Below are 27,520 nucleotides of genomic sequence, written 5' to 3' on the forward strand. Positions count from 1 at the left end.
CTTGTTGGTATATTTTTTTTACAATTAAACTCAACATCAAATCAACAATACATACATCGAAGCATTGGAAGCAATTTATTTTAAGTACCTTTTTGTAAATTATACTATGAATTCTAAATTTAGATTTATAATTTAAGTGATTTTTATAAAAAAAAAAAGTAGTTGTTTTATGTTGCAAACGTCTTATTCAAAAGTCAAAAGTATGAACCGTATGTTATGTTTCTTTTTATAAAATATATATCCCAAACCTAAATGCACAATGAACAATGAAATAATATTAGGAAGCTATCACGAGTTATCTCCCCTTAGTTGCGAAAATTAACAAGGTGTATATATTGCACACATGAATATGAACATAGAAAATAGCACTAAATGAGGTATTTATATATAAATATATAACAAGCACTTGATGCAAAATCGTCAATAACTATATAATAAATAAATATGATAGCGAACGTAGATGAAAATAGGCCATTAAGGTTTTTCAACAGTCACAACCTTAAAGAAAGCAATCGTAGGAACGCCCATATACCTACAAATTAAATTGTTTCAGAAAGAAAATATCAATATTAAGTGAAATGTATGAATAAAACTTGATATTCTATACTTCCTTAACATTAGTCTATACTTCCTTGCCATAACTTGTAATAACTTGAAAAGTATCAACAAGTTTACAAGATTGTCGTAGAAAATCGAATACGAATTTTGGGATTGTGTACCCAAATTAACGTGACAATGTCGGAATTTATCTAAGAACATAACTTTTCTTCTTAAAAAATAGTTATATAAGGATCTTGTCAATAAGTGAGAAAAAATTCACCCCTTTAAAAAAAATTTGAACCTTAATAACACCACTATATCAGTTGTCCTTCATATTATCCAGTTTTTAAAATGCATGTACTTTTAAGACTTTAAGCAAACATTTTTTTAAATCGTAGTTTATTTGAGGAAATCTCTAATGGGAAGATCAATTTTCATCTAAATTTATATAACATGTTTATCTATCGATATTATACATAACATGAAAAAGTCTACAAACAAATGCTTTAATTATATTGTATGCAGACATGGATAGATTTACACCCATCGCCGCATCTCATATTGAACAATAAACCAAGTCCTATTGCAGCCATTACCGGATGAAATTTCAAACTTTACAAATATTGAATGTCGCGTTTTTAAGAACTAATGATCAATTGATTTAATATTAATTTGATATTTGATCAACTGGTGTCTGGTTAAAAGTAGAAATGTTAGTGCTGTAATTTGAATCTTTTGTTTATTAAGAAAGATTCGTGACTGGTATAGAATGAAAGGGCCTCATCAGAGAACATAAAAAACCTAAAGTAATTGACAAAATATTGGTTATTCAATATCTATCTTTAAAAGTCAATCTTTCAGCAATTTTCAGAGGACTTCTTTAGTCAACTAAAGTTACATGTAGGTGTAAAAATCATACAGTATCGGTAAAAATAGTCTGACAAACAAAACTTTGTGTAAATCTGTATTCCAATTGTCCCTCTTCCTTTCTCCACACACACACATACATACATACTTAACATTCATAACGGTGTTTCTTACAATTTCAAATGTTAATACGAAAAGGTCAAAAATAACTTCTTATGTAAAGACGAGTAAATTTCAGAATAAATTGAGAAGTTGTTGAAAATGAAACAAGTTTTTATCATGTATTAGTATCGTACAAGGATCATTACACCACGCGCGCGTTAAATATGAACCTCCAGAGTTTTTGTGTTGACATAAACCGTTAATAAAATGTAGACCTTTTCAAGTACTTCACTATTGCTTTTCTTTAGAAAAGGATGACTGTAAATGACATGCATTTTTAAAATTAAATAAATGTGGAAAATGTACAATGAAAAACGATCATCAAAGTTCTATCATATAGTGTAAAAACTATACATTTGATTAAGTAGATTTTACATTTCTTCTTCCGAGTAACTTCCGTCGGTATTCTCTGGCTAAATATGGCCTTCTCTCAGGAGAAGGACTGCGTGAATGACGTGGATTATACGGAATATCTAATATTAACCCGCGTCTATTAGAATATTTGTGATCTGCAGGCGCCAGTGGAAGGTGTTGTGACAAAGGTGGATCGTCACGTGGTGTGACTATATGAATCATTGGTTCCTTTCCGTCACCGTTTTGTAATTCGGAGTCACTGTGTAAAGACGAAGCATCGTTCAATTCCTGATTTTCTTTTCCAGAATCAATCTTGATTTTACCAATAATACTGTCTTTTGACAAATCTATCGCACCATCACAACTACTACTCGAATTGTTTGTGACAATCGGTATTCTTGCTTTTTTACTTAAATCCAACGATCCGTCAGGAGAAAGTCCGCGCTTCCGCATTAATGAATAGTCGTATGATACCGAAAGCCTTGAATCGTAGACAGGGGAAGATCTATCTGAACCTAATGTTGGACTTATGCTTTGTTCAGTGATGCATGAATTGCAAGATACACGACCAGCAGGTATCGTTTCATTCTCATTTATATCATTTTTCATTTTATATATCGTTTGTCTATTACCTAAAGAAGAGATTGAGGAATCGAGCCCGTCTGAACTCGATGACATATTTAAATTTTCTGAACCTTTATGATCACTAAGATGATTTTTTGAACTAGAACTGTTTTCTGTAGATTTGTTTTTGCCAAAAACTTCCATTATCTTTTCCATCGTTAGCGGAAGAGGCAAAGGAATTGGAACCGGAAATGGAAGCGCAATGGGCATCGGCATGATCATAGTGGCAGGAGGCAATCCATTTCCGGTATTTTGTGCATGATTATTCATTTGAGGGTATCTGCCGTGATGATTTGTGTCCGTGCCTGAAAACATGTGGTTATCCATAAATGTTGGCGGTTTAATTCCTGAATTCGTATGAACTGATTGATTTCTATTCCCATTAGTAACATTTTTTCTTGTTTCAGCTGATTCCGATATCGAATCTTCACTTACAACTGGCGAAACAGGTGGCTGCTGGGCATTTGAGAAACCGGCTTCACTTAAATATCTCTGCATCCCATCCATCGGAAAACCGGGTGGCATGAAGCCAGTCATGGGAGGCATAAATCCCGGGTAGAACCAAGGTGGCATTCCACCCATTTGAGGCATACTAGGAGCAAACATATTCCATAATTGAGGTGGTAACATTTGCGACAAAGCTGGCATATTGCCCTGTGATACAGGTGTCAGTCTTTGTGACGTAGCACTGTTTGCTGGTTCTTGTAGTCCATTTGAAATAGGTGTAGAGGCTTTACTATCTTTTGGAGTTGCACGTCTATGTTTGTCACGTGACATTCTTTCCGGAAGTGACTTTGTCTGTGAGATGTGTTTTTCACGAGAGGAAACATCGTTCTCTATCTTGTCAATTTTTGGTATTCTATGCTTTAAATCTAATTCTTTTTCATTTGTCACTGATTTGTCTTCCTTATCAATTACTTCTGATTTGCCTTCTTTAAGCCAGAGATCCGGCGTTATTAAAATTTGTTCGTCATTATTAGTTTTTGGTTTCTTCACTTCCGGTGGAGATCGAATCTGCTTTAGATGTTCTTGAGTTTCTTTACAGAAAATGCTCATTTTGTACTGATTTAAACACTTTGCACTACAGAACTGAAGTTGTTGTTCACCGTCTTGAAAATCTACATAGTTGACCGTATGGCGAACGTGTTTACACCAGTCGCACACTTTGTTCTTTTTAAAGGATGCACGTCGACATTGGGTAAAGCACACTTCACTACAGAAAGCTTTTGATCCCGATGAGGTTTTCAGAGTAAATAACTTTGGACCACTTTTCTGGCACCAAGCACAAACAATTTTCTCAGCTGGTAATGTTCCTTCAGGTGCACCTGTATAAGATAGACATATACATGGGTGTTAAAATTGTCAGTGAATGTTTACAGTAGTTTTTCTCTACGTTTAGCTAAAGGGTGTTTGTTCTGATCAATTAACTGAATAGAGTAACACATTTTTGATAGCGTACAAACAGTCATTGTTGTTCGGTGTGAGCCAAGGCTCCGTGTTGAAGGCCGTACATTGACCTATAATGGTTTACTTTTATAAAATGTTATTTGGATGGAGAGTTGTCTCATTGGCACTCATACCGCATCTTCCTATATATATTTACCCAAGGGTGAGTTTACCATATGATTTGGAGTTTCCTTACGTCTTACAGGATAACATATTTAATTTATTCCATTTTGTCTTAGGGTTGTTTGACATCTCCAAGAATGATATTGGATAATACCAGAACTACTGCAGAATCATTATACTTCGTTTGATACCATTTTTTTGTAGATTTCGTTGGTAAAGGTGAATCACAAACTTAAATGATCAACGAATTAAAATTTACTATTGTCATGTAGGTTGACTGTGACAAAACAACGAAAATGCAATTTTCCCTCAATCAGCAAAAATTGATACCAACAAAAGTACATGAAGCTCTGTTGTACAAAGAAAAGAAACTCGTCTTTTTTTTTATAAATGCCGATAGCATCTTATTCTTCCGAAGCTCACGAATTTATACTTCTTTTGTCTTGATTTGTCTTCTTAATCAGTTTATGAGATTCCAACCTCGGTAAAAAAAAAAGGTCATCAAAGATACCAGGCTTATTATTTTAAACATCGGATACATCTAAAAAGAGACTCGTCAGTAACGCTCGAATCAAAAAAGTTAAACGGTCTCCCAAATGAAGTCTGAAGTTGAATAGTACACTTCTGTTGCCTACATAGATTTGAATAATGGTAAACTATTATTTCTTATATCAATTATAGGGATAATTATTGCTTAATCTCAGGCCAACTTGTTAAAGTTCTGTGGACCATTCCTTTGTTCATAGTGTTAGATTTAGTTTCTGATCGTGTCTTAAACTTTTTGAAGCACAAAATGGAATTAATATTTTACTCGATGACTGAACAAAAGCAATACTTCATACTTGTGGTTTGATATTCTTGACATTTTTGTATAAAATTTCAACATATCTAATTATCTTTTGTTTGAAATTTGTATAACTTCAATATCATAACACTTCAAGACAATTTTTATCAACCAAAGAATAAAAATAAATCACTTATTTTCACTCAAGTTTCATTTTTAGAGTAAAATTATCCGAGTTCATGAACTGAGCACGCGTATTGTAAAACTATTTATTTCAGCGATTTTAAAAGTGTGAAATTTCTAGGACTAATAACTGCATTGCACGTGTTTATATGTCGGCGAAAATAGATTGGAAAATAAATAATAAAAGACTACACTATACCGAAACATTTTTCGCGTTGATTTTTGAAATAGACCTCCCGTTCTCAATTTTCATCAAATTATTAATAAATTTGCAGACTATACAGAATAACTCATCTGATGCCAGTTTGTCGATTCCAAGAGAACGAATAAAAGTTTAAGGTAAAATAAAGTATGCAAAAACCCCAGATGTTAATAAGAATAAACGATATGAACGAAAAAAAAGAAAAAAAAAAAACTCAAGACGGATTGGAATAAACCATTCACAAAGTCCCCGTTGTGACAGGACTTAGCTGGGTATATATACACTCCATAACGCATATATCGGGTGACTCCTCTTATATTACTATCAGAAGACAAGTAATAAAGAAACCGTATTTCAATTCATCATTCAACCCTAGTTATTCGAAGGAATGATGTTTTGAACTTATCTATAGTTATTCTTAATATCTTGTGGATCGGAATTCGAATATGTCTGTCATGGACACAATTATTTCTAACTCAAAAAAAAAAAAAACAAGTCTTAGTGATTTGACATCAAATTGAGAATAGAAACTCAAAGAGACAACAACCCGACCAAAGAGCAGAAAACAGACAAGGCCAACAGTTGGGCGTCAATACAGCGACATCTCAAACAAAAAGGCATGCTTCACCTGGCTCCTTGAAAAATGTATTCTTGTTCAGCGAAAATGGGCATCACACTTTTAAACTCCGAAACATGTAAATGAACCAAACTTTAAAACTACAACATACTGATTTCAATCTAGTAAATACCTGTAAGATTTTAATGCTACATAATCCGATGCTTCTCATTGGTTAGTCCTTTTGAGTACAGTGTAAAACAAGAACATGTGGTATGACTGTCATTTAGACATTTCTCCACTAGAGACCAAATGACGTAGATATAGATGAGCGACTTGGGTCATTACACAACATTCAACAATGAGCAAATAATACCTTATAGCAAGTTATTTAAGGTCCGAAAATGACAATTGTAAAACAATTTAAAGTATAAAACAATAAACGAAAAAACAAATATGATATGCAGCATCAAACGACAAAAACTGAATTACAGGCTTTAGACTTTTGGCATATCATGTAGAATGTGGCGGGGTTTATCATGTAACCACATTTCTTTTCTAATGTTATCTAATTCAAAAGCTTATTTACAAAATGGAAGTAGACCAAAATAAAAAAAAAATATTTTGATATGGTAAAACGATCTATTTATTTCAAAGATCAAACTAAAGTTGCATTATAATATTATTAAAATAATACGCATATATTTCAAAACGTTAGACCAACTGGTGTAAATAAAGTAATGATTTTAGTTCTTAAGTTTCATAGATATTTTCCCATGACAAAACATCTATTCTTTATTTAAAAGTTCGAGCTGTGAGAAACCTGGGACCTTTTAGTAACTTAATAAGACAGGGAGAATTCTGAAACTGGATCCCCCGTCATCATACGATTCAAATCGATCGCACGGTTCTCGAATATACACGTTATCAAAATGGATCGGTTTCTGACGAGGGTTGGCTGACAAAGACCAATCTACAGACTCTCTAAAATATGATACCCCAGGTCAAGAAATGTTACACTGTATTGATTAGGGTCGATTAAATACAGCCTTATTTGCTTCTAGTCAAATATCCATGGATTGTATTTTTTAAGGATAGAATTCCCCTTCAGTATGTAATTTAAATGACAGTACACGCCAACTTATACGGGATATTAAGTATCAAGTGTCCAATTGCCATGTATCTCCATAATTAAGAAACTGTCAAATTTCAACTAAAATATCATAAAGCTTTTTGTAAATTGTATAATTTGATATTTACCGTTATGTTTAGTTTTTCCGGCAATTCAACATTACGGCCTACTCTTCCTTATTAAATAAAGTAGCTGGGTTTCAATTTGAAGCACCGCGCCTGTAATTGCTAGCCTCAAATTACAAGTTTTTAGTTTCGTGTGAAGTAAACAAAACAATTCGTGTTTCTTCCACCTGCCATGATATAAAATTACCCTAATTTATGTTTTGGAGAAATTTTAACGTTTTGAATTTCACACGTCTGTTTGTGTTGTAACCAGACTTCTTCACCAAATTCTGTATCATCATCATGTTTGCCAAAAAACCGACACTATTGTTCCAGATAAATGCTAGACGTCTATTTTTTTTTGTTTGGCTTCAAATTAGGTCATTTTTCTGAAACTCTTCTATCTACCGTTTTCCATTCCAATATGTACTTTTTTTTATAAACCCCACTTTTATTTGTATCGGAATTATATTCATTGCAGTGGTTTAATTGTAAATATCTTAGGCATTTGAAGATTCTGGCCTCCCCCGCTCCGTAAAGAATATCATTAGATACATGTATATAGACAGAACTGGGATACATTATACTATTCACGCTTAATGATGTTGTTTTAAACAACATTAATATTTTAAGCTCTATCACCGTTCACCAGGATCTTCAGCTATAATTCAGTTTTGCTTAGTTACTAAATTGCAATTCAGCAAATTGCACTTGTAAAGTGCCCGGATTTGTTTTTCGAATATACTTACTAAGGTCGAAGTGTTAAAAATTTTGAATTTGAGCTGATTCATAAATTTGTTTTACAGTGAATACATGATATTTTTTATTTCCCAGGTCCCTTGGTTAGAAAGGAATTGCAACCATTGAAACAATGTTCTTTCTAAACTTTTCGGACCAGCACGCCATTCAGAGAAGAACTTCAAATGGAACCAGAACAATCAAGAAACTTTGACCGATAGATTGACGATTAACATTTTTCTATCGAAAAGTATGTACCTATTTTAAAATCAATTTTATGTCATGCTCTCTCAAAACATGTTTCGGATGCGACATTTTTAATTTGCTGCTGTTCATGTGTGCTCATTAATAATACCTGTAAGTCTGTGTTTCTTTGTCAATGCTGTGACTAGATTTCTGTGTTGTGCTGCAAGACTGTTCTGGCTGTCGCTTCTACCTATAAATAAAGATACACATTATTTTGCTTTTGTGTCTGTGGAATATTTCTTTTTCTAATATTATACAATCACTATATTGCGTACTGTTTTGCCTGGTATACACAATTATACTTTACATTCGACCCCAATCTTCGCCTCTTTTCTTAATTTGTATGCAAAATGATACTTAACATTCTATCCTCGACTTCGTCTCTTTCCTTAATTTGCAGTACAATCACGTAATGTAAGACGCATATGCACGCACTTGTTTAAAAAGTGATATCTTGTGAATTTAATTTTGAAATGAAAGATAGTTCTATATTAACCTTAGCATTGCGTTACCATAATCTGATAGCCAGTGATAGTCAATTTACTTGCAGGAACATTCAAAATATCTGGATATATTCATTATCTATTACCCTCATGTGTTTGAAGCTAAACTTGATATTCAATTAATGAAAAATTTGAACATGAGGAAACGGTTTCGATTTCTTCAAAATGAAAAAAAAATGAAGTTATCAAATAAAAACACCTTGTTGACGGTGATGTATCATGACAAAGCGCGCCACCTGCTCTGTTGGATGATTAATTGTTCATAGTCGAATATAGAAAGGGGAGGTCACTAAGTAATCTACCCCATATCGTGACAGTCTATTCCAGGATCGTCTGCTGACAACGAAAAAAAAGGTTTGCTAAGAGCTAATATCTGTATTTTTCTGTCAGTGACATTCAAGATGGATTACAATATTTAATCAAGATGTAATTTTGTAGCAATACAAAGTGTTAAAACTCTGAGTGTTAAAAACAAAAATTTGTTTGAAAATGAATAACGTAGTTTTGTGTAAAGCTTATACGACTGAAATACTAGTAATTTTATAAATATTCAAAGAACAAAGATACCAAAATTGGAGAGTGAATTGAAAGGATTATACACTAGGCTGCTATAAATCTAAAAGAGCAACGAATAAAAAGCATAGAAAACAAAACTGTCAGAAGTCGATGCCAGTTGACAGTAAACGCAATTACTCTTTCAACAAAACATTATATAGACGATTTCTTGCTCACACTTATCAATATTTCGTTCCCCAACTTTGTGAGCCTTTGGTTTCCGACGCTTTTTTTCGACGTGCTTATACAACGGAATTTTCTTGCTGCTTGGAAGACCCATTGGAGGCCTTCTGCTGTTTTCTGCTCTTTGGTCGGGTTGTTGTGTTTTTGGCACATTCCCAATTTCCTTTCTCAATTTTATTATTATAGTAGATAATTGTATATAATGATTTACAAATACTAAATTTAAATATTACACAACCTTCTGTATTCCAAATGTGAATAAAAGAAGATGAGCGGTATACGCCGATAAGACACCATACGTGAATAAAAAAAGATGAGCGGTACACGCCGATAAGACACCTTACGTGAATAAAAGAATATGAGCGGTATACGCCGATAAGACACCTTACGTGAATAAAAGAAGATTAGCGGTATACGCCGATAAGACACCTTACGTGAATAAAAGAAGATGAGCGGTATACGCCGATAAGACACCTTACGTGAATAAAAGAATATGAGCGGTATACGCTGATAAGACACCTTACGTGAATAAAAGAAGATGAGCGGTATAGGCCGATAAGACACCTTACGTGAATAAAAGAATATGAGCGGTATACGCCGATAAGACACCTTACGTGAATAAAAGAAGATGAGCGGTATACGCCGATAAGACACCTTACGTGAATAAAAGAAGATTAGCGGTATACGCCGATAAGACACCTTACGTGAATAAAAGAAGATGAGCGGTATACGCCGATAAGACACCTTACGTGAATAAAAGAAGATGAGGTATGTATGCCAATTGAGACTGGTAAAACGAAAAATCAGTAAATAAAATTGAGAATGGAAATGGGATATATGTTAAAGAGACAACGACTCGACTATATAATGAACAGATAACAGTCGAAGACCACCCATAAACGGGTCTTCAACGCAGTCAGAAAATAAACCACAACAAGAGGACAACAAACAGTCTTCATCGATAGACAGGTGTCCGTGTGATAGGCCAAGTCTAGTCTGTCTAAACAAAGTTGTAACTGTATTCAACAGAAACTATCAAAGTTCACTCATCATCACCAAGGTCACTAGTATTATAACAACTAATGGGGGATTGACCGAACACGATTGACGAAAACATGGTATTTGTTTGCACCTATCCTAATTCAGGAAAGTTATGTTCAGTAATTGTCGTTTGGTTATGTGGTTCATAAGTGTTTCTCGTTTTTTAGATAGATTAGATCGTTGGTTTTCCTGTTTGGATGTTTTCACACTATTCATTTTGGGGCCGTATAAAAAGACCGTATGATAATATAGATAGCACCAGCATTTCAAATCTGAGTATGAAAATGTATTTTGGTAAAATGAAAGTTGTTATCTTATATATAGTTCGTTTCTCTGTGTGTTGCATTGTCGTTTGTTTTTTGTGTTTCCCCCAATTTTAGTTTGTAACCCGGATTTTTTTTCTCAATCGATTTATGACTTTCGAACAGCGGTATACTACTGTTGCCTTTATTTTAAAAAGATATCTCTCGTCATCTTATACACACATTGTGTAACTTTCAACCCATTAAGAATTACGACCAAACAACTACTCATTGTTGAAGATAATCTGAATATAAATATTACTGTGTTATAGTTCCTAAGACATGTATATATAATTCTGACGCACATACTCGAAAAGAGTATCAAATATAATTGAATATATCGAAATACCACTTCTCCTTAGAAAAAATTAGAAAAAGGAAATTCACAATTGGAAAACAGAAAATCCTCACGTTTGTTATAAAATTTATTTTAATCATGTTAAATATTAGTTATAATTGATTTGTACTTTTATGTATATATAAAACAAAATTTGTATAACATATTAGCTAAGTTGGTCAGATATGATGCATGTAATCACAGATTGATTATTTTCTGAGAGAATATGCCATTTATGACGCAATGGTTAAAACTTATGCATGTTTTTCTATCCACATAGATCCAACTTATGTGTTTATAATATCAAAACTAATGTCATTGAGGACAAATAATTTAAACGGGATTCCAGTTACACATGTTTAAGATTTATTGAGTTCTAGGTTGCAGTCCCCGGCATTGACGTTTTCTCAATATCTCTTTCTTTTTATTTATTTCTAAAATTGGTCCGTGGTAATAAACTTGTGAACTTGCTCCCAGCAAACTATATAACCTTGATAGCTTTTAAATCTTACAGACATTATAAAAGTATAGATTTCAAACAGTAGTGTTGACTAATATCTCCTCCTTATTACACAGCTGTTGGAATTTACCCAGTACAAGTACTTGTATCATTTTACATTGAACATGAATCGTAACGGACAAATTACGGAAAATTATTTGAAGATTAACTTTCCAAATTTACAATAGTGTTCTCCTTAATTGAGGGTTATTTTGTCTAGTGTTTAAGCTCAGTTTTCGCAAATTAAAACGATGACATTTTACTTGAAAGGAAATAGTGTAATATTATACTAGTTGACACTTTCATCATCAGTTTGGCCAGGATATCATGTGACTTAGTGATAGTTAATTTATATCATCCTGCGATGCAGGGCTATGTAGTCATGTTTCCTTTAAATTCGACGACAGTCGAATGACTGACAGAATATTTTGTTCAACAGTGACAATCCCTTGTTAATAAAGACATCAACTTGAAATTGTAAACCAGCTTTCGCCGAGTCTTTGTGTTAAAATACCCTACTTGTATGAAGTTTGATCTTTCTTAATTGCTATAGATTGCTAAGGGGAGGAGAAGAATTCAATTTTAGCACGATATAAAATGTCTTAAAGTTTATTATGACTGTGAGAAGTTCCAAATATCAAAATTTCAAATTTCAAAGGACTTCGATTTATAAATATTTCATAAAACAACTTATTAAAATGAATCAGATATTAATGAAAGTAGATATAGAAAAATGTGGTATGAGTGTCAATGAGACAACCCTCAATCCAAGTAACAATTTATAAAAGTAAACCATTACAGGTCAAGGTACGGTCTTCAACACGGAGCCTTGGCTCACACCGAACAGAGTGCACATATTTTAATAAAAGTGAAATGAAAACTATACAGATCCAAATATGGTGAAAATTAGGAACTTTATAACATTAAGAACAAATATGATTGCAAAAGATATAACTATCCTCCAAAGTCCAACAAAAAGGTATGTTTAACAAAACCAGGTCACTGTAAGGCCTTAATAATCAGCATAACCAATACCATATGGTCATCTGTAGAAAAACACGGCGAAAGTCACATCATATATAGTGGCGTAAGAGTAGACGGCCCAAAAGTGTGCTTGTGAAGAGGGAGCAAACTTCTTTTTTTTCTTTATGTGCTTGTGAAGAGGGAGCAAACTTCTTTTTTCTCTTTATGTGCTTGTGAAGAGGGAGCAAACTTTATTTTTTTTCTTTATGTGCTTGTGAAGAGGGAGCAAACTTCTTTTTTTTTCTTTAGTCTATTAATATAGAAGTTAATCGGAGTCTTTAATCTTGATTTCTTAAACTGAACAATTTGCTTTGCCAAAAGGGGTACATTGTTTTGCTAACGGCTCCTACGCTATAATGCAGCCGATCTGCGTTAATTTATTGTGTCACAAGTCTTTTGTCATCAGAATTGATAGTCGAGCGACACCAAACCTAATTAACAAAATGCAACACCAAGTCATGTAACTGCTAAACTTTCCCGATATGAAATATAAATATGAAACGTCGCACGTACGATACTGGTGTGACTTTGGTGAAATCGCGGACAAGTGACGTATTCATGTCATTAATTTATATACATTAAATTTGATATACTAGTTAGAGCTTTTTAATTCTTTTTTCCGAATATTGCAATTTTGTATATGTTCCAGGCTGATTTTATTATGTAAAAAACAATAAAACCCTCATTTTTTAAAATTATTTACTTGTCTTGCGTTACACTAAAAGTTTTGTGAAATTCTGAATATTGTAAAAAGCACACCAGTTACCTTGGCATAACATACGGTTTACATTTTCTTTTATTTACTGCTAATGGTATGAAAAACAGTTCTACCCAAAACCAAAGGAATAAATCCTGAATAGCGAAATATTGCGTGAATAATATTTAAAATAAAACAACTAATTTTATAACACTTATTAGTGTGTTAAAGTTACATTCTTATATTTAAGAATTGAATGCTTCTTTTTGTAAATTTATCGGGATGTAAAAGCGTTGACCGAAGTACATTTTGTATAAAAATGTACGCACGGTCAACGCTTTTACAACCCTATAAAGTTACAAAAAGAAGCATTCAATACTTATAATTACATTTTTTAGCTATGATCATGAAAACACGAATTTTATATATTTTATTATTTAATTCACCTGTGCACTTTATTGTTGGAGCACGTGTTATCATGAATGAAAAGTTGTATTGAGCAATGCAACTGCTTACGGAATAACACGTGATGTGCAGTTAGCCAATCAGATTAAAATATTATAATGAAACATACATCTAATGTAATTATTCCTAATCACAAAGAGATCATCGTAACACCATGCATGCAAGAAAATATAATAAATAGGTCTGCCATCAATTTTTATTTTTAATATGAAAGTGGAACTAAACAATTGAGGAGGAAAATGACAACTTATTCGAGAGAAAAACACGGATATTAGTTCATTTTGATGAGAGCGAACTGTCTTTACCTATCAAGGAAGATTTCAAATGCCATTATAAAGATCAAAGCATTGTTTTAGATAGGTAAACTATCAAGTTAGAAGTCTCATTTTAAACAATAAAATAGTCATTTGTACACAAGAATGCGGTAATTAAATTTCAGTTTTGACACAGGAAAATCATCATAAATAAAGGATTATTTCCCTATTTTCTTACCAACTGTCAAAAATATGTATCTGCTTAGTCAGTCTTTAGTATTTTAAAACAAAACCTTTGTTCTTACATCAATTGATTCATTTTTCATAATTCAAAAATACTTCAAGTAAAATATCTTCTTGTGTATGTAATGTACACTTAGATATAACTTATAGATAATTAAGAAGAACATCAGTTGCGTGTATCGCCCTAAATATAGAGGGGTGAAATTCTATATTTCAAAAGAGATGAAATCAGACATCGTGCTGCTGTTGGTACGTTATCATAAAGGCGAATGGGAAAATTGTTTGTACGGTATAGAGTTACCTTGGCATAACATACGGTTTACATTTTCTTGTATTTACTGCTAAGCCTATGTGCATTCATTATCAACAATATGCATTTCTGCAATAATACTTTGGGTTTTTTATTAGCTCAAGAACTCCTTCTGTACGTTAAAGTTGGTTTTTAGTTCAAGATCTTTTATTGCACTTTATAATAGGTTAAGTTTTCAATGATATTAAATGTGTTTTATTTGTCAAGATTATTTTTACATACTAGTATATGATATGAAAAATATATTGTTTTTTAAACAAATACTTCGTCCTAGCTTCTAAAAAGTAGAAGTATATAAACAAAACCGAACACAAACTCAAACAAGATATACTTTTAGTTACATAAAATGCATTTCGCATCAATAATGCCCCTCCAATTAGTTTACGAAAATAAGATAGGTTGTAAAAACGCAATGCGCGGTATATTATAACCTAGGTGAAGCTTGAAAGCAAACATGAAGCTCTAATGTTTAGTCAATTAAAAAGCGACGAAAATTTCCTTCATGGCCCTTTGGCCAAAGGGACATCTACTCCCATTTTCCTCGTTCATTGATTATGTCAATCAAAGCACATAGCGATATTTGTTAGATATTTTGTCAGGAAATAATGTAGAATACGGATGTGTTTCTATAAAACTATACACTTCAGTGTACTTCCTACATAAAGAATCTTTTAAAATTGGACAAAAACATTAGATTCCCTTATTTTTCGTCTCTAATAAATAAAGTTAAGCATTAATAAAACAATAGTTCATCTGATAAAATATATTGACGAGAAACAATGTATCGAAAATATTTAGGAAACTTAATGTTAATCCAATTTAACTAACTCGGACATAAGTCCTCATTTATGTACTAATACCATATCCCGTATTTATTGCTGATTTCTTTACGGCTGATCTGTTAACGGTTTTATTAAAAGCAACGAATCAGCAGCAGACTTGAGAAACACTAGAAAACTTACTTAATCTAGAAATCTCGCTATTTTCTGATAAGTTGTCATCACTGTCAAAGCTATCTCGACTGAGGTCGTCGATAGGAGATACAGCTCCGTCGTTCTCTGATGTGTACCGTTCGAGATTTAGTTGTTCTGTATCTGTACTGTTTACTTTGTCATAGCCATACAAACCAAGAAGTTCATTCATAGTATTTTCAGCATAATCCTGGAATAAAAAATATGAGTGTTCTCTTAAAAAAACTAGAAATCTTTAATAATACCGATTTTGCAGTCTGTTTCAGATTCGGTACGGTCGACATGGACTTATGCCTTGAACATGAAGGGAAGATAGATACTAAAAGCCAATAATAAAAACAATTTCATAAAAAGAACAAAAGCCGTTACTTAAAAAAATATATTACAATAAAAAATATATACGATAAACACTTACACGTTCACCCAACTCCTCAACAAAGTCAATGATGAACAGAATAGCCAAATGCTATACGGACCCCCTCCCCCACCCCAAAAAACCCTGTTGAAAGGAGTAAACAGTATACATAGAAAACATATGTTTCAGAAATCTCATAAACTGGAAGTAAACGCAAAGGCTTCGGAAGGGTAATCAGTTCCAGCTTCACTAAAGACACCGTCGTATTGCTCGTCACAAACTCGATGAGAAGTCGCAATCAGTGATATGATGTTCGAATAAAGATGAAGAGATTGTATCGGTGGTTATCATTGATGTCTTTAGAGTTTACCTATTCCTGAACGTCGACTGTAACATTTTTGAAAAGATGACTTGGTTACTTAAACTTGAATTGGCAATCCTGGACTATATAAAGATTTATTTTTAGCATCAATCCTCCGTTAAGGAAAACACAAAAAGCCCATCACCTGAAATATCAAATAAACTGGGAGATATATATTACATAAGAAGTTGCTGCTGAAATGTTGCTACATAGAAAGGAAAGTTCACAATGGGGGGAGGGCGATTTTTTTTATATAGAGTATAAGTAAAAATGAGAAACTATAAAATTTCAAATAACAGAAACCAGCCTCAACTGCAATATCAAAAAGAAAATCTTGGCTATGAAAGAAATATACTGTCATTTGATAAAAAAAAAAAAAAAGCATAATACAATATATAAACAAGTTTTTCTACTGGTTCTCCCTTTTCTTTACCTTTACGTCCATAGCTTCACAAGCAAAAAAGAAGAGAAAAGTTTGCAAAAGGTAACGATATGTATGTCCAAGCATATGATAACTTAAGTTCTGTTGATATGATTATATTGTCAATTTAACCGTATTTATCAATGTGATACAACAAATTAAAGAACCCAAAGAGAAATGTGACTACTGCCTGCTAAATGTGAACATTCAATTATAAGAGAACCAAACAGATTCCAGTTTCTCTGTTTTCTTAATATAAAAGAAAGTTCCAAACATTTTCATGTTTATTTCAGTGAATAATACGTGGTCAGTATTTCAGTGAATAATACGTGGTCAGTATTTACATAATAAACGAAGACTTAATTAGTATCCAAACAATAAAAGTTTTGGTAGGAAATATTCAACAATTCAATTCCTATATTTATTGAGAATTTCGCTTACCTGTTTCCTTTCAGTTTCACCTTACAAAAATACAGCAAATTACCACAAAACATGTAACCCATTAAATACAGAAAGTGACTTTAGAAAAGTAAAAGGTTGGTCAACCATATAATAGCCCGAACGAATTTGATTCGTTATACCCTATATGAAATTTTATAATTTTCGGGTCGGATAGCGTGAGGTTTTGGTTAATGATAATAAATACATACCCTGATATTGGATACTCGGCTAAGGTCTTAGGACGGGGATCTGGGTAATATAATACGAGTAATAATACATTTTTGTGAATGACAATTTAAGATAATTAAGACAGGTGTGACGATTAAAGTTTTAATTATATGAATCAAAAGGTTAAGGCAGGTGGGGCAGTTGTACATGTATGTATATGCATTTAATGATTAAATGAATGTATTTGATATATATGCCATTAAAAACACAATTAGCTAATTGCTGATAGATAAATAATGAATTAGAAAAAAGTGTGAAATGATTCCCATTCGCTCAACAAGTGTTACTGAGATTATTTTCATTGGGTCCGAGCTAGAGACCAAAATGTTGCAAAACCAAAATTCAGACATGTTAGCCTAAAGGATTTTTTTAGGCTTGGAAGGATGAAATGATACTAAGTTTGGACTATAATTCGTGTACAATTTACTAAAAAAGATTAAACGAAAGAGTAGTTGACATTTGCATCCGATTTATAACAACGGCAGATACTACAGCTATGCTTATATTTTTTGTTTAACAGTTTGCGTACTTATGGTTGATTTCAAGCTTACACGTTTAAAAAACAGATGGACCCCCCTTGTTTTAAAACAATGTTAAAAAGTCAAGTAAAATCATGGTCAGAAATGTAAGCAAGGTTTTCAGATCAGATTAACGTTTTAATAATGTTAAACTGATGATATCATCAATGTTTGTGCCTTGTATCTTCATGTGTTAACATAACACAAAAATTTAAATGAATACGCATCAACATGTTTTATAATATTTTTGTTCTTTCAAATAAACGTGAATAAATTGAGACAAGAATAATATTTTCCCAACGTCGATTGAATGAAATATGATCCAAGACGAATTAGAAATCGCCAATTGAAAACACATTACCGCCATAATTATCATGAAACAGTGATGAAATTGGAGACTTTTCACAAATGTCAAATTGCCACTCGGGTCTGGTTTTTAATTCAAGGATATATTTCAGTGTGTTTATTTAAAATATCATATTTTCTCTCTTTACATCATCAAATTTCATACGTTTTAAATTTCTCTGAGTCATAGAAGAACCATTCTACATATCGCAAACAACTTAAACAGGAGAGAAAAAGATTGAATTAAGTGAATACGTAATTGAGGTTAATCTCAAATTTCTTAATCAATAGAATTTCTTAATAAATTGTAAATATCGAACTTGATCTGTATTGTAAACATCCGCTTAAATTAAGACATGCACTACCATACAGTCACTCCTTGTAGTTTAATACACAGTACAAACTAAACATGCATTATACACAATTCGACGATCAATCTAATTCGACAGTCAGCAATATCATACATGTACATATAGTTCTATGATATATCCCCAATCTAATTCTACAGTCAGCAATATCATACATGTACATATAGTTCTATGATATATCCACAATCTAATTCGACAGTCAGCAATATCATACAGGTACATATAGTTCTATGATATATCCCCAATCTAATTCGACAGTCAGAAATATCATACATGTACATATAGTTCTACGGTAGATCCCCAATCTAATTCGACGGTCAGCAATATCATACATGTACATATAGTTATATGATAGATCCCCAATCTAATTCGACGGTCAGCAATATCATACATGTACATATAGTTCTATGATATATCCCTGATATATTGGAATTTGATGATACTATAAATAGCATTGTTTCACAACAGCGACGTTAAAACACTAGTCTTAGAATATCTGCTAATGTGTCTAATGAAGGAATGTTTCCAATATTTTGAACAAGAAGATGAAAGCCAATAATAAATTCATCCAATTTGAATTTTGAAAGATATGAAGTAAAAAATAGAAAGTTTATATGCTTGAAGTATCAGATTCTAATTTCTTCTTTGTGTGATATTATTTTCAAAAGATAATGTTAAATGCGTAATGTACCTCATTTAAAATAGCAAAATTTGTAGGTTTCCATATTAAAAAAACTAACTTTATGAATAATTCAAAGCAAGGTATTATCTTGATACTAGCTAATTCAATCCAGACAAATGTTATAAATGGATATTGATAGACGTTAAGATAGCGAGAAAAAAGGCAATATGCAGCATTAAGTTGTAAGTTATGACTATGAAATATAATAATTCAAAGTTTATGCATTGAAATTAAAAGTGTTTTTCTTTAACCCCATATTTGTAACGTTAGAAATATAATCTGTAAGTCGATAATTGGGGAACAGGAAGAGATTGAACTTAGAAGGACAAGTTCTTTACCTAGCTTTAAAGATGAGTAAATTAGCATGCGTTCAAATGGGATGGTCATTTTTAAATGTCTGCTATGAGCTTACATTGATTGATTACTGATTAGTGTTTAACGCCACTTAAAGTACGTCTTGGTTATTTCTTGGCGGTCTGTTTTTATTGGTAGAGAAAACCGGAGTGCCAGAGAGAACTTATGACTTCGACAAGGAAACTGGAAACTATGTTTAATTTACATGGGAGTCAAACGCAAGTTGCCAGAAGCGTGGTTCAAACTCAAAACATAAGTGTTAACAGGCAAGTGATCACTTAATATGAACTACTCAGATCACTCGACAAAGGAGGCCCAAGTGTTATGTCTGCAATGAGTAATTGGATAAGATAACAGAATAAAAAGTACTAAAATTATCAAGTCTGATATATCGATTTATTAAGGATCAGTATAGTCTTTAGTTTTCTATGTTGTGTCTTGTGTACTATTATTTGTCAGTTTGTCTTTTTCCTTTTTAGCAATGGCGTTGTCGATTTATTTTCAATCTATGAGTTTGGATGTTCCTCTGGTATCTTTCGCACCTCATCTTTCTTGCAACTCAATTTTACAAGAGAGGATTCTAAACACTTAACATGTCTGTACAACGATATTATGCTGATCAAAAGGAATCAAAATATTGGATGGTGTTCTATAACCGTTCTATAGAGTGACAACTCCCAAATTAAACATTCAACGACGAATCTATGATGGCCAACCTTGATAATGTTTAATCATTTTTTTTTGTCGCTTTAGAAAAAAATATGTCGATTCTCGAACTTTAATTGTCAAAAATATGGCAATTCTCGAACTTTCATTGTCAAAAATATGCCAATTCTCGAACTTAAATTTTGGTATTTTATTCGATGATTTCGAAAGCAGATATACCGAAAAAACTACAAAAAATATTTACAATTACATTTCAAGTGGCAAACACTTTACGTTAAGTCAGGACAACAACATAATGATAAAAAGGTTAGAATGAAAATGCTCGAACGACTCTAGATGGAAGGTGGAATTTGATTGATACTGGAAAGCACTGGTATGTTGCCATAAAGCTCGATGTTTGACTAGAAAAACAGGTTCTAGTTCATGTGTTTCCCTCGGTTTTAGTTTGTAACCCGGATTTGTTTTCTCTCAATCGATTTATGACTTATGAACAGGGATATACTACTGTTGCTTTTATTTGGACAGGGAAGAAAAAACTCGGACGACATTGCCTTTGTCTTGCCCTATTTTATATCAGCTCTTACTAAGACAGACTGAGATATAATATTAATCGTTAAAAACTATAGGTGAAGTTTGAGGAGCATCCATCAAATATATCTTTGACGTCATTTAAGTGTCATTCTTGTAAATCATTAATTTAGAAACATTTTCTGGTAATTTTATGGTTTCATAGGAACTCGATAAATCAAAGAGATGAACCGCAACTGTAAAATGTATTTTATAATTGTCTCACTTTGTGCCGTTATTTAGTATCACATTTCAGATATAAATTTCAATATTTCATTCCAAGAGAATCATATTGGACATATAATCAATACCTTATGCAAGAAGTGACGCAAATAACTAAATAAGACGGTTATTTAACTTGTCATTATCATTGATTGTAAAAATGTTGCGATCTGATGCATTTTTTGCATGCGAAGACATTTTCTTGTCTGCTATCTATTAATCTAGGGAATGTAATGGTATACTTAGATTCTTCTTCTATGTAGTGTTAATTTCTTATTCGCTTAACTTGGATCCCAAATCATATTTGGGATTAAGATGTTATGAAATATATTTTTTCCAACAGATCAAAAGAGGTCCGAGTATTTTTGTGATTTTACTTTTTCCAAACAGATCTTGTTGATACATTTATTGCATGCCCAAATTTTGTTTTAAGTTTGAATTCCATTCGCATTAGCTTTGTTCAGTATTTGCATGAACAGATAAGGGTAGCCGTGGTAAAATTGAGTTACTGCTCAAAAGCTGATTATGATACCTTCGCAACCCCTCGGATGTTACCAGCAAGATCTGACACATTCCATCACAGTTTAACAGTGATGGTCAATGACAGTAAATATTCTCTAATGTTTAAGTAATCCTATTTTTAGGGCCAAACCATTTATTTCTTTTCATCAGTATTTAAATACTTATTAGAACATAAGCTTTCAACTCTCCAGTAGTTTAATCCGCATTTTCAATCAAATATTTGGTCGATCGTGCAAGACACTTATGTGTAATGAATATTGTTAACCCCCCTCCCCCTCGTCGTTCCCAAATAAAAAAAACAAGTCAGATAATTATACCTGATTGCGTTAATCGAACACTTGAAGTCTACTCCAAATATATGAAGAAATTAATAGTTTGCTCGAACAATTGTCACCGGGATAAACAAATGATTATAAGCGTATGCAACTCTTTTTTTATATAGTACAATATGCAATTATAATGTGAAAAGTGTAATTGATTCCCAAATGCAATTTAACAAAAAGATTCAAATATGTGTAAGAAATGGTAAGCTTAAGCCTTTGCTTCAACGGCAGATATTACACATCCCAATATATTATCATGGGTGGCGGAATCGGTGATCATAAAATAAAAATAGTTTTCTAGCTGTAAGGTAAAACAGAGACCGTTACCAGCATGCACTATTTTTCAAGCAACAGTGAAATGTTTTTATACCTTTCCAAAACCTCTTCATCTCAGTTATAATTTTCAGTTTTAGTCTTTTACGTGCTTATATATACAACATCCAACAACCAATGAATATTGTTCTATTTTTTAAGCCTTTAGAAAAGTAAGAGTAAGGGATATTTTCTACAAGCAAAGGTTTATTGGGTAATTCGAGCACGAAATTTAATTTCAATGTGCTTAATATTTAAATCAAGGAAAGTCAATATTGTTCAAGAGGATTTTATGTAATTTAAGTTATAATAAACAATTTTATTAAGTATGGCAAATTGTATATGAACAGAAACTTTTGGCTAAAATTTTGTAGATGTGAATATAAAAGCTCATGAAACTGAATAATTTTTCATTTGTCACCAAATTGCTATTTCTATAAATTCATATGCCATTGGATACTAAAAGATGCTTAACTCTTTCATCGAAATCAACTAAATTCTTTTTAATATTTGTAAAAATAAAAATCTTTTTTGAAAATATCCTACCAAAATCCATTGATTCCTTACCACAGACTAGTGTTAGAAATATGGTATATTGCACCTCTTCCGTCGAGAGTAATACCCTGTATGAGGAGGACTTGGAGTACTTTGTGGGATGTATAAATACGCAGCCACGGCCAGTAAAAATAGCGACTTTAAATCCGATTTATCATGTTGGGAGTGTGTCACGCTTTCTAAACGTAATAGTATTGCTTGAAAGGTCAATATGTAGTCTGTTTTAAAGCTAAATTTGTCCCCCCCCCTTTTCCCCAATGATCTGGAACAAACCAACTTTTTCGCCTTTCATCCCAGTCTATCTACTTTCCAATACTTAAATTGATATATTTTGTGTGTGTACTCGTCTTGAAATAACTTGAAATGTTTGCCTACATCAATTAATCAATCAATCAATTCATCACGTGTACATAATGCGATGTTTCAAAATTGTAATGAATGTTATTAGAATAATTGGTAAAGGGTAAAAGGAACAGAATTTGTGAAAATTTAGCAGATATGACAACTGGAAAATACGTATTATTTCTATTTATCTCTGAAACTCCCGAGGTTTGGAAGTAGAATTAATACAAAACGATAAAAAATATAGACTTCTTATGATTACAAGTATATAATATGTATATATACCGTCTGCAAATCTCATCATCAACCTTGTGGGAAGCAAACTTTTGGTTCTCTGCCATGGGTGTTTGTACACAGAAAAAACAAAGAAAATCTTGGAGGTCAGAACGTTCATAAAAATGTATATTATTGTTAGCTTATCAAATTATATGCAACTCATGAATATTTTTACAAGTACACGAGCTTGAAGCAAATAGTAAAGCCCCATTTCAATATCAACTTTAAAAGTAAATAAAAATTAAATTGTGATTTGATTATAATTATCCATGCATTAGGTCAGTGATGAGTTTATTATAAACATTTAAATTTAACCGTTACAAGAATATAAAATTGAACGACTTACTTTAATATCCGTGTCTTTCGGTTCCTCTTTGATTTGAACGTGATCACTTGTGTAGGATTCCGATGTTTTACACTCGTCCGTTTTTTCTGACATTTTATCAAATAGAAATTAATTTGTGTTTATTCTCCACTGAACAATCTACACTATGGGCTGTGTGAACATATGTAATACTAGTTAAAGCCAAATCTAGCCTTATTGACTTGTAAACCGAGCCGTCTGTAATATGATCTCTCCTATTGATACTAATAGTATTCGGAGCATGTTGGGGAGAACGCTTTGTAAGCGGTAGTGGGATCATTTTACACACGGCGCGCAATCTCATAGTGATTGTAAATATGTATAGAAACTTTTTTTTATCAATATAGAAATATAATTTGATCTGATCTGTAGCGTTCTGTATTAACTGTTGATTGGATTAATTATGTTTCCACAATTGAAGATCGACATCAATGTTATCGTTATTTATATGTAGTAGTACATTGTACTTTAGTGTACCATACTGTTCACGTGAACACTTTTTAAGTAGTTTAACTTTCAGCGGCTAACATTACAAGCATACAAAATTATAATGAACGAGATTTTTTTTTTTAAATGCTATAATAAAGCTTTGAACTTTTAGTCCATTTGGTGTCAATTTGGCAAGCACTATTAATTTTGACCAATCAATTAATTTATATGTAATATATTGAAAAAAATTAAAAGGAATATTTTCAAGTTACTATATAGGCGGATCCGGGTTAGTGGTTGATGAGGGTGTGCTGGTGAGCCCGCCCACCTCTTTTATATGAAACATTTGGTTGATTATATAGGAAACCACCGAAACATGACTGTAGCGGCTCCCCTTATAATCAGAGCTGCTTATTTATTAACACTATTGAAAGATCCAGCTGTGTCTAAAACAAGAGGGACAATAGAAGAGGGATAATTTTGAAAAAAAATCTAGTATAGACAAGATAATAAAAAAACAGTTTTCTTTTTACTACCATAGAATGGAATCAACTTAACCCTGATATACGACTTCTTGAAATATAAATATATTCAAACTAAAGATAAAAACCAACTTATTGCCCATTGTTGAAGGACGTACGGTGACCTATAGTTGTTAATGTCTGTGTCATTTTGGTCTCTTGTGGACAGTTGTCTCATTGGCAATCACACCACATCTTTTTTTTTATAATTAATAGAGTATCACCCCCTATATCAGCTGTGGACAATTTAATGTTATTCACACACGTCACACACGATTGAAATATGTTTTGCTCCGAGTTGATGTCAAATTTAATCCCACTTGCAACGGTTGCCATTCAGTTTAAGATTATATCAACTATATTTACGTGTTCCCTTTCCACAATGAAGCAAGAGGTCATTGTTTTAAAATTATAATATATGTTATATTAAATAAGGTAGTGCTGGCTAGTGATGTAGATCCCTACAATTGAGCAAAATATATCTATAGGATTTTGATTTTAAAAATCATGTATATAAAACAATCCAATAGAGAAAACAAACGACCTAATTATGACAACACAATAGGTGAAAAACAAATACGACCGATATGAACCACAACAACCATTGAATTTGAGGCTGCTTCTGACTGGGGAATAGCACATACACAATGTGACGAGGTTAAACTAGTTTGCTGGCACCAATCCCCCTCCCTAATCTGGGACAGTAGTGTAACAGTACAACATCAAATCGACACAAAGCAGAAGGCATACATCTTTAGAAAACAGGAACGTGGCAGCGTATCTATATATCCCTCAACAAAAAAGACACAAAGTTAAGATCTGAGATTAGTTGCAGTTACTGACAGCTAACAACTAATAAAAAACTATTGTATTTAAAACCAAAATTTCAATCAGTACACATCCATTATCCATTGGATTTATTGTTATGACGTCATCAGCAGTCAAAGCTAGAATTATATTGCTATTTCCAGAAACCATTTCGTTTTACACAGCCATCATGAAGACGAGGGAATGAACTTAACATTATATAAGTTTTACGGTCACTATCACGAATTGCGATACGATGTGCCTGTATCTTAACGCACTATTGGCTTGTTTATACGAAAACTTAGATCTTTAGGTACCAAACTAGTCGTCTGATTTGGGATGTAACCGATTGTATAATTTCGACTAGGTGTTGATTTGCATAGTTTTGGATCTATGCACATCTGGAAATGCTTATACCCTGCCAACGCATTCGGCCTCGCTCTTTTTGAGTTCAAGCGATTTCCTCGGCTTTTGTTTGTGATTTTTATTTAACGCATATATTATCAAACTTAATATTTTCTTATACAACTTGTCATTTTGATTACAATCTGAAAAAGAACACATCTTTAGTAGCAATATACCAACTTCACCTGCATATGGAATATACATTTCCCAACTTATTCGGTATTCTAGAGCTTGCAGCTCCTACTCAGACTTTGTAAAACGTCACCAGTGTCTGAGCAGAAAGTTGATGAACCAGGGGTATGTCAATGAACGTCTCGTCCTTTTTGTGAAAAAAGTTCATCGGAAGGTACCACGAACTTGTTGATAAATATTCCGTATCAACTTCACAAATAATACTAGTCCGAGATTACTCCTACGTCCAACGGATGTTTTGCCAGACAAGCTGGGGCCGTGGGAGCTCTGACGTCCAACGGCCCCAGCTTGTCTGGCAAAACAGCCGTTTGACGTCAGAGTAATCTCGGACTAAAATAATACACGATGGTCTTGGAGTATAGATTTTGCGTACTGACGTAGTGTATATATCATCTTAATAACGTGTTATATATTATCTTTTATTTGTCTTTAATAATATTACTTTTACTGTTAAGTCTGTTTTTTTAGATATCCATTTGACGTAACTCTGTGCTTATGTTTCCCATCACACTTTGAACGGCAAAAATATTTTATGATGTGACTCTGTACCAATGTATCTTGTCATACTTTGAATGACAAAATCATTTTATTAATATTACTTTTACTGTTTTTAGTGATTAACATTTGATGTCATACTTTGAACCACAATATTATTTTATTTACTATTATCACTTTAATTTACTGTCAAGTCTGTTTTTTTGTTATCTATTTTGCGTGACTGTATTTATGTATCCCGTCATACTTTGAACGACAAATTATTTTATCTCTACCTGTGCGAATTTCAAGCGCGCAATTTTACACTAAAAACCTTCCATATTTTATGGGTGCATTTTACATATATAAATGAAATCGGATGAGATAAGCAAATAAAGGCAACAGTAGTATACCGCTGTTCAAAACCCATAAATCTATGGACAAAAAACAAAATCGGGGTAACAAACTAAAACTGAGGGAAACGCATTAAATGTTAGAGGAGAACCACGACACAACATTAAAATGTAACACACACAGCAACGAACTAAGCATTAGACAAAATCCGATGAGAATAACCAATATAACATCAAAACCAAATACATGAATTTGGGATAGAAAAGTACCGTGACACGTCTTATAGTAATGTGAATTCACACTCAAAAATAGGAGAAAACAAACGACACAACGGAAACACAACGTAAAAATGTTGCACACACAGAAACGAACTATGATATAACAATGGCCATTTTCCTGACTTGGAACAGGACATTTTTAAAGAAAAAAATGGTGGGTTGAACCTGGTTTTGTGGCATGCCAAACCTCGCACTTTGATGGCTTTGTTAAATATAACATTAAAATGACAACATAATAATACAGGACTACAATACAAATAAATAGCAGAACATATTTGGTAAAGAAACACATGAATAATAGATAACAAAAGGCATCAGGTTTAAAATTCATTACGTCAAAACGCGCCTCGTCCAAACAAGACTTACCAGTGACGCCAAGATATAAAAGTTCGAA

The 27,520-nt window shown here is 32.6% G+C and overlaps 1 protein-coding gene across 3 annotated transcripts; it reads right to left on the reverse strand.

Moving 5' to 3' along the window:
- LOC143047936 (uncharacterized) lies at nt 1–24,096 on the reverse strand. 3 transcript variants are annotated; one of them, XM_076221292.1, is made up of 4 exons: nt 23,649–24,096; nt 15,436–15,634; nt 8,171–8,251; nt 1–3,872 (listed from the first exon to the last, which is right to left on the reverse strand). In XM_076221292.1, the coding sequence occupies exons 1-4, from the start codon at nt 23,739–23,741 to the stop codon at nt 1,930–1,932; spliced, it is 2,316 nt and encodes a 771-aa protein (XP_076077407.1). In that variant the 5' UTR covers nt 23,742–24,096; the 3' UTR covers nt 1–1,929. The 3 variants fall into 3 exon arrangements, with proteins under 3 accessions (XP_076077407.1, XP_076077410.1, XP_076077409.1); XM_076221295.1 differs by lacking the exon at nt 23,649–24,096 and adding an exon at nt 23,312–23,460; XM_076221294.1 differs by lacking the exon at nt 23,649–24,096 and adding an exon at nt 17,023–17,144.
- Between the last annotated feature and the right edge of the window lie 3,424 nt (nt 24,097–27,520).

Source organism: Mytilus galloprovincialis, chromosome 10, assembly GCF_965363235.1.
Source record: "Mytilus galloprovincialis chromosome 10, xbMytGall1.hap1.1, whole genome shotgun sequence".
NCBI lineage: Eukaryota > Metazoa > Mollusca > Bivalvia > Mytilida > Mytilidae > Mytilus > Mytilus galloprovincialis.